The following is a 9,132-nucleotide window of genomic DNA, read 5'->3' on the forward strand; positions in this document are numbered from 1 at the left end:
AAGCAATAGCAATAAAACTAAACGATCATTAATGCTAAGGTAACGGATGGGTCTTGTCCATCACATCATTCTCCTAATGATGTGATCCCGTTCATCAAATGACAACACGTGTCTATGGTCAGGAAACTTAATCATCTTTGATTAACGAGCTAGTCAAGTAGAGGCATACTAGGGACACTCTGTTTTGTCTTATGTATTCACACATGTACTAAGTTTTCGGTTAATACAATTCTAGCATGAATAATAAACATTTATCATGATATAAGGAAATATAAATAACAACTTTATTATTGCCTCTAGGGCATATTTCCTTCAGCGCTCTCCTCGACTTTACACCCAACCGAGCCACCCACAGGACGCCACGCACGACCACGCACGTGAATTCCCGCAAATGCCCTCGGCGGGGTGTGAAAACTACAGGCGGTGGCATGATATTTTGACCGCAAAAGGCATACACCGGGCGCCTCCCCAGACACAGCCGCTGACAGGCGCGGCCCACCAGCGAATAGCCCCACACGTCAGCGAGATCGGGCCGAAGCCACGGAGTGAGCGAGACCGGGAGGGGCGGTAATTATTCATTTCTATAGGGGAGCAGGTTCGATTCGACGGCCCAGCTCCTCCCACCGCTCGACCCAACGCCCGAAAACGCATCAAGTAAAACGATCCGACGGTTGAAAATGCCTGAGCTCTGAGAGAGCTCGGTGGTTGCCTCGGTTCTTATTTCTGGATAGGGGTAGTAGATACATGACAGCTGTTACACATGGCTCACTGTACCCTGTTGTACATGCCCTTACACATGCTCTTGTTTGATACTGTATTTTATTATCGACCTATTCCCTTGCTCTCACTGACCCGTGGACCCGCCTAGGCCCGACCCCACACGTCAACCGCACAGCAGAAATCCTTACGGAACCCAACCATTCGTACCCAGACGAGCCCCATCCCGTCCCGTTCCGTCAGCGCATAACCACCGTCCACTCCCGTCCCTCTCCTCCCAGATCAATCAACCAGACCAAAAATGGCGCAGCTGCAGGAGACGTACGCGTGCTCGCCGGCGACGGAGCGCGGGCGCGGGATCCTGCTGGCGGGGGACGCCAAGACGGAGACCATCGCCTACTGCTCCGGCCGCAGCGTCATCTTCCGCCGCCTCGACGCGCCGCTCGACGCGTGGGCCTACACGGAGCACGCCTACCCGACCACCGTCGCCCGCTTCTCCCCCAACGGCGAGTGGGTCGCCTCCGCCGACGCCTCGGGATGCGTCCGCGTCTGGGGCCGCAACGGTGACCGCGCCCTCAAGGCCGAGTTCCGCCCCATCACCGGCCGCGTCGACGACCTCCGATGGTCCCCCGACGGCATGCGCATCGTCGTTTCCGGGGACGGCAAGGGCAAGTCCCTCGTCCGCGCCTTCATGTAAGCGGATCCCACGCGCGCACCTGCCCGCTCTCTTCCCTTCCGTATCGATCTCGGTCTGGAAGGATTTGGGGATTGGGCATGCGCAATTTTTTATCATCGATCTGTCAATTAGAATGTGCACATCTAGCTAATGGTAGTATATGAGAGTGATTTATGATAGACATCACATGGTAGAGTCGCAGATTAGAAGGATAACGTGCCATTGACATTGGGGTTATGGATCCCCTGTAATTACAATGATCATAAGGCAGGTAACATAATTTGTTGTCATGATCTGTCCCTAAGAAGTCAATTGTGGAATGAAGTCAATTATGGAATGCATTCTGTGAGGATTTTTCCACTTCCGGATATTGGGGTGACTTAATGATGAAATGGGAATATGCTCCTCCCTCTTCTTTTTGGGCGGAAGATGTTGATTAGAATAACAGACATGCCATTTTCATTGTGTTTGACTTCAGTAACGAATGGTGATCATACTCATTTCTGTTAGCATCATGTGGGCATACCAGCCATGTTATCATGGAAGGCTGTGGTCATTCAAGTTCATCCTATCATGAAACTCTTATGTGTTATTTCACTCCTGGTATGCAATCTTATGCTAAGTTCTCTGAAATGCGTAGGTGGGACTCTGGGAGCACTGTTGGTGAATTTGATGGGCACTCAAAGAGAGTTTTGAGTTGCGATTTCAAGCCAACCCGACCATTCCGCATTGTCACATGTGGTGAAGATTTTCTGGCAAACTACTATGAAGGACCACCATTCAAATTCAAACATTCCATAAGGTAAGCGGTGATTGCTGACATTCATATTTCATTACTTTAACACCGACTGGAAAGTGTGATTTCGTAGTTTTTCAGCTCCCAAGGTCTGTTTGCTTTAGCTTTCTGGTTTACTGCACATAAATCAGATATTTATACTTGATACACATTATGTATCCACGTATTAACCATTTAACCTTCTGTTTGTCTCTGTATATACATAATTGAGATTTGTAGTACTTAGAATCTCCATATTGCTCTCTAGTCCTCACGTGCATGGTATAATGATTTCCAATGATCGCAGGCTATGTAGGAATCATGTTGGCTGCATATTTCACAAATACTTCGTTTGCTTGTCATTTGTTATGGACCGATGCTTCACCTTGTAATTTATTTAATGTCATGCACCCCTACAACATCTATTTCACATCTTCCTGTTTCTTTGAATTTCAGGGATCACACTAACTTTGTTAACTGTATCCGGTATTCACCTGATGGAACCAAGTTTATCACTGTGAGTTCAGATAAGAAGGGTTTAATATATGATGGCAAAACTGGAGATAAGATTGGAGAGCTATCCAGTGAAGGCAGTCACACAGGCAGCATATATGCTGTTAGCTGGAGTCCTGACAGTAAACAAGTAAGTCTGATCTGAGTTGTTCCCTGATATCAATTACTGTATCATCCATACTTAATGTCTCCAGTTTATGGTCCATCGATTTTGGGCTTGGTCTATTGTTGAAATGCGGAGTTCCTTTGTTAGGCATGATTGCAGAGCCAACCACAGATTCAGTTCACATAACATAATGCCGTTAATCATAAAACATGTGCTATCTATATTGTTGTTTGTTGGTAGAATATCTTTTTTTTTGCGGATATGTTGGTAGAATATCTTCAAATCCTGGAATTATATATCATGTACCTAGGATGTGCATGCATCATTGTCTACAGCTGAAACTCCAATCCAATTTTTAACTAGCATAGTGCTTCAACGGTATCAATATATCTTTGCTATCCATCAATCAGTTTGTCTCGCTCTAAGTAATTATGTTTGATATGTGTACCTATTCTTAATGGTGGAATCTTTGTTGCTCGTACCTTCAACTCTAATCCTAATGTCACTCTGTTTGTTGCTTGTACCTTTAGGTTCTAACAGTTTCTGCTGATAAAACTGCGAAAGTATGGGATATCAGTGAGGATGGAAGTGGAACGTTGAACAGAACTTTGGTTTGTACTGGTATTGGTGGTGTCGATGACATGCTTGTGGGTTGCCTCTGGCAGAATGATAATCTTGTCACAATCTCTCTTGGTGGGACATTTAATGTCTTCTCCGCAAGCAATCCAGACAAAGAGCCAGTATCATTTGCAGGACATTTGAAGACTGCTAGTGCCCTGGCACTTTTTCCCCAAAGTAACCCAAGAACTATGCTATCTACAAGCTATGACGGGGTTATCTTAAAATGGATACAGGGTGTTGGATATGGTGGCAGGTTGATTCGTAAGAACAACACCCAGATCAAATGCTTTGTTGCCACAGAAGAGGAGCTGATCACTTCAGGGTATGATAACAAGGTAAGAACTAAGAAAACGCAAGGTGGTCCATATGCTTACTACTGCCATCAGAATATATGTCAGGATAAATGAAATACGCATAGGCTTAAGAACAAAGTGATAATCATTCTTTGTACGCTTAGCCTAAGGACATGATAGGCTTACCAAAAGAACCATGTCTTGCATTTGAAGCCCATATTTGGTCAGCAATGTGATATGCTTCTAATACATACGTATCTCATTGTTGGTAACAGATGCTATCTATCCTGGGAATTATTATTTTTGAACCTGCCCTGGGATTTAATTCATTTCACTTGGGAATTGCTGGATTGAAATGCAAGTTTAGTAATGCCTAGGAAGATTGTGTTTCTACCTTCATGCATATAGTTTTTAATTTTTGAATCCTGAGATGCCCAAAAATTTAGAATGCACATAATTGTTCTGTTGGTATGTGGCTTGTGCAGTATTATTTTATCAGTAGATGAAATCGCCTACTGGGTTCAAGCTTTTCAATGTCTTCTTTTCTGTTTGGACAATGGTTAGGCTCGGTTATGATGATGAACTTATGTTTTCCTCCTTGAAAACAGGTCTTCAGAATTCCTGTTAATGGAGATCAGTGTGGAGACGCTGAGTCAGCTGATGTAGGGGGTCAGCCAAATGCTTTAAACATTGCACTTCAGCAACCTGAATTTGCACTGGTTACCACAGATTCTGCGATCGTATTGCTGAACAAGTCAAACGTCACTTCCACAACAAAAGTTAGTTACACTATCACTTCGTCTGCTGTTTCTCCTGATGGCACTGAAGCTATCGTTGGTGCTCAAGACGGGAAACTGCGGATCTATTCCATCAGTGGGGATACTGTTACAGAAGAAGCGGTACTTGAAAAACACCGGGGTCCTATTACTACCATACATTATTCGCCGGATGTTTCCATGTTTTGTTCTGCTGATTCCAACAGGGAAGCTGTTGCATGGGATCGGGCAACTAGAGAGGTACTGTCAACTTTTAACATTTTCTAATTGCCCAATAGTGGATGCTAGACTTCCTGTTATTAGGTCAGAACTTGTTAGACATTACTCTATGTGGCATTTAAATTTAGAGAAAATTCCTGTTTGTCCCAAAAAAGTTGTCCATTTCTGGATATGTCCTTGCAGTATTTCTCGCTCCAAATATACCCCAATTTGTTGTCCTGGTTCTGAAAATACCCTTTCTGTCAGTTGACCATGTGTTAACCGTTTCGTCGCTGTGCTGAGAATACCATTTTGCACCTAGCTTCTAGTGTCTTTTGGGTGATTGAACCTGCTTTGAACTAGAAATTACTCGAGACTTGCGTTGTTTTGCCTTTTTACAGAAGCCTGCGTTGATATTTCTTGGGGTAAATAAAGCTCGTGAATTTGGTATTAATAATTTGATATTATCTCTTGATTCATCACCATAACCCTGTGTTCTTGACTACTCTGAAATGGTAAATGCAATCTGAAGTACCTTACTACTACTACTACTACCATTTACACGGTTTGTTAACCATCAGGTTACTGGAGATATGCTAGACTTGATGCAAGGATAGGATTTCAGTCAAGGAATGTCCAGTACCGCTTTTACCTAAAATGCTGTTACCAGCTGAAACTTGCCATCTAATACCGTGTTCCTTCGACAGGTGAAGCTGAAGAACATGCTGTTCCACACAGCTCGGGTAAACTGCCTGGCCTGGTCACCCGACAGCCGTTTCGTCGCCACGGGCTCGCTGGACACCTGCGCGATCATATACGACGTAGACAAGCCAGCGGCCAGCCGCACCACCATCAAGGGAGCTCACCTCGGCGGGGTCCACGGGATCTCCTTCGCCGACAACGACACTCTGGTGACCGCCGGCGAGGACGCGTGCATCCGTGTCTGGAAACTGGCGCAGCAGTAGGCGCTCAGGCTCATCCCCATTCATCAGTTAGCATGGCCGCCTATCAAAATAAACATCGCTATGGTCGGCCGCTGTTTCCCTGTTTCCCGCAGGCCGCGGTGGCGGCGCTTTCTAGCCTGTGTTTTTTTTTTCTGTGTGATGTGATTCTTTCGTGTGCTCCAGGAAGAAAGAACCCTACTGTCATCGTTTCCTTCCCACGCATCGTCTGGTTTTGTGGGGTGCTGAGAATACAGGGGGTGATGGTGTGTTGTGATATTTTGTCTGTGTGCTCCCTGGAGTGGTTATATTTTTTCTGTGTTTGCTCCCTGCACTGGTTGTTAATAACTGAGACAATTTTTGTACTTGCGTTTTCATGAAATCATACACATGTGCTTTGTACCCTACTGGCCGGCCGTGCCACAGCTCTTGCCTTGCCATTACCGTCCGCATGAAAACTTTCATATTTGTATCGTCTATAATGAGCATGTAAGCTTGATTTGTTGCTTAATTAGGCTTGGCCTGCAACAAAGCTACTCCCTCCTTCCATCTACATAGGGCCTAAGTTTCGAATCTGTCGTACCAAGGCTGTTGCATAAAAAGAGGAGCAAATATTGGAAATAGTACTTCATTAATCCCTCACACCGTCACACGCAACTTCCTCTCCTCCTTTTTCTGCATGCAGCCAACAATAACTCCTCCGGTCCTGCATGCATTGGCCAAAAGAAACAGCTCTGTGCATGCATGCAAATCAATGTTGCCGTCATTGCGTTTTCACAAGGACGACCAGGCGATCTGCAAGGGGAAATTAAGTGGGAGATGCATTGGTTAGCTCGTTTGGCCTTGTATAGATGGAAAAATAAAATTTGGGGTTAGGCCTTATATAGATGGAAGGAGGGAGTACTTTTTATTTGTTTGTTAAAACCAGCATAAGATTATGTTCAGGAGTCGCCACTGATCAAGGGCAGGATTTTCTTCCTGGGACGTAAATAAGGTGGTGTGCGACTGTATGCATGTCTTTGCTGGGTTACCAGAGGTTATGTGGCGCAGGATTGCAGCAATGGCACAAACAAATCAGAGTGGCGCAGCGGAAGCGTGGTGGGCCCATAACCCACAGGTCCCAGGATCGAAACCTGGCTCTGATAATTTTTTTGATCATCTAGAGGTTCTCTCTGGGAAGAAAGAAATAATCTCTGTGTACTTCTCGTGAACCAGCTGCATCATGCTGCCGTTTAACCATCTGCTCGTGTCGTGTGAGAACACGACGCATGGCATTGGCACGAAGCAAGGCACAAAGTTCAGCTGAAGCACGCATGAGATGATCGCCAGCTTTCACGATCCTTCTACGTGGTGAGAATATGCCCCCGATGATGTTCTTTTCTGCTTCCGTGAAGGAAAGAACATGCTCCAACCGAACTTGACGAAATCTTACATAAAGGGGGGCTCTTTGTGTGGTGTTGGGGGTTCGTGTACCACATGTATCGTCATGATAGTTCATGTCGTGCGCCTTTTCTGCGCCACTTGCATTGCCCTGTCGCACGGCGCACGCTCGCCCCATCCGGAGGAGAGGAGAGGAGGGGCTTCGTCGGCCCGTCGCCGGTGCTCCTCGGCCACCTCACTACCCTCTACTCATGCCCGTGAACAAGGTTTAGTACCGCAAAGGCAAGGTGCACCAGTGTCTAGGTGCCATTGTCGGAACGAAAACACGGAGTGTGCTGCTTGAGGAGAAGGGCACGAACAGCAAGAGAGGTGGGACCTACCAGGACGCATGTCACACATCTATTGGCCCGCGGGGGAATCCGTGTGGGGTTCCCAGCAGGGAACCGAACCCAGTTTTCACTATCAACACCTGTCGGAAAAAGGAAAGTCCCCACTTCCGACTTGAATCCTCAACCAAATAGTTTTAACCTCGAACTTCGACAAAGTTTATCTCTTCATATTTAACGGGGCGACAAAACCGTGATCTGTCAAAACAGCGTCACGACGGAGGGGATGGAATAACATGCATATACAATGTTATGTGGAAAAAACCCTTAAGTCTGGCCTTGAATTTGCACGGACAAGACATTCAAAAAAAAAATCAATATAGGAACTCAGTGACTTTGTTCTTTCTTGCAAGTTCTTTTAAGATGGATTCTTCCCTACACATTGTGAGAGAGAGAGAAAGTAATATTCAAGGGGAAAAGATGCTGATGTCAACCTGGGTGTTGTAAGCGACATCGCTCAAGAACGACATGGCATAGCACACACCGCGTCCAAAGCAAAGTTCGCAAATTCCAATGAAATAAAAGAAAATGCCAAATACAAAGGTTATGAAATACTTCAAAGAGAATAAAAACTATGTCCCTTCAAACATGTTTCATCCAAGGCATGGCCACGACGTTTTTCATGAAAACTATAACTCATAGGCAAGCAGGTGTGGGTAGAAATATCCACGCGTGAGAGCACACAGAAAGCAAATGACACTCAACCTACTCTCAAGGCCCTCACATCGTATCTAAAGAAAAAAAAAACTAAATATCCAACTAAATCCCACACTTTTGTTTACGCATTTTCATCTCTATTGGCCACTTTTCACCTTCCCTAGCTTCGAGGAGGGGCTTTGTCGGCCCGTCGCCGGTGCTCCTCGGCCACCTCACTACCCTCTACTCATGCCCGCGCACAAGGTTTAGCACGGCAAGGCAAAGTGCACCAGTCTCTAGGTGCCATTGTCGGAACGGAAACACGAAGTGTGCTGCTCGAGGAGAAGGGCACGGACGACAACAAGCCAATGGATGTGCGGGCGAGGTCAGTCCAATGGACACGGTGGCTTAGCAGCAGATGTGAAAATATATATTTTGAGAGGTGGGGCCTACCAGGACGCGTGTCACACATATGTTGGCTCTGCAGGGAAATCCGTGCGAGGTTCCCAGCAGGGAGCCGGACCCATTTTCCACTATCCACACATGTCAGAAAAAGGAAAGTCCACACTTCCAACTTGAATCCTCAACCAAAGTAGTTCTAGCCTCGAACTTCGGCAAAGTTCATCTCTCCATATTTAACGGGGTGACAAACCCGTGATCTGTCAAAACAACGTCACAAACGGAGGGGGTGGAATAACATGCGTAGACAATGTTATGTGGAAAACAAAACCTTTAAGTCTAGCCCTGAATTTGCATGGACAAGACTTTCAAAAAACACATCAATGTAGGAACTCAGTGACTTCAGTTTTTCTTGGAAGTTTTTTTAAGATGGATTCTCCCGTACACATTGTGAGGAAAAGAAGGTAATATCCAATGAAATTTGAAAGATTGGTCAAATACAAATGTTAGGAAATAGTTTAAGGAACGCGATGCGAAGGATGTGTGCGTGTGTGTGTGTGAGGAAAGCGCAAGGCGGCAACCGCTCAACAGCGACCCGGCATGGCACGCGCCGTGTCCGACCGCGCGAGCACGCGAGCCCCGACTCCTTCCAACCGCTCTCCTCATCGTGGCGTGCGCAACCGCGACCGCGACCCCCGACCCCAACCGTGCCGCC

At 46.1% G+C, this 9,132-nt stretch overlaps 1 protein-coding gene across 1 annotated transcript; it reads left to right on the plus strand.

The window, feature by feature from the left end:
- Window positions 1-955: 955 nt before the first annotated feature.
- On the plus strand, window positions 956-6,023 carry LOC123076868 (actin-interacting protein 1-2). The gene is made up of 6 exons (XM_044499014.1): window positions 956-1,410; window positions 2,034-2,195; window positions 2,625-2,811; window positions 3,318-3,743; window positions 4,310-4,717; window positions 5,383-6,023. Exons 1-6 carry the CDS (start codon window positions 1,019-1,021, stop codon window positions 5,638-5,640), a joined length of 1,833 nt encoding a protein of 610 aa, XP_044354949.1. The 5' UTR covers window positions 956-1,018; the 3' UTR covers window positions 5,641-6,023.
- The last annotated feature ends 3,109 nt before the right edge of the window (window positions 6,024-9,132 follow it).

The sequence above is a fragment of the Triticum aestivum genome, chromosome 3D (assembly GCF_018294505.1).
Source record: "Triticum aestivum cultivar Chinese Spring chromosome 3D, IWGSC CS RefSeq v2.1, whole genome shotgun sequence".
Taxonomy (NCBI): domain Eukaryota; kingdom Viridiplantae; phylum Streptophyta; class Magnoliopsida; order Poales; family Poaceae; genus Triticum; species Triticum aestivum.

What these genes read in the sequence shown, in the direction of transcription:
- LOC123076868 (XM_044499014.1), top strand. Translation starts at nt 1,019, where the DNA reads ATGGCGCAGCTGCAGGAGACGTACGCGTGCTCGCCGGCGACGGAGCGC. An exon ending in GGAGTCCTGACAGTAAACAA is followed by an intron (nt 2,812 to 3,317) that starts GTAAGTCTGATC and finishes TTGTACCTTTAG; the next exon opens with GTTCTAACAGTTTCTGCTGA. An exon ending in CTTCAGGGTATGATAACAAG is followed by an intron (nt 3,744 to 4,309) that starts GTAAGAACTAAG and finishes CCTTGAAAACAG; the next exon opens with GTCTTCAGAATTCCTGTTAA.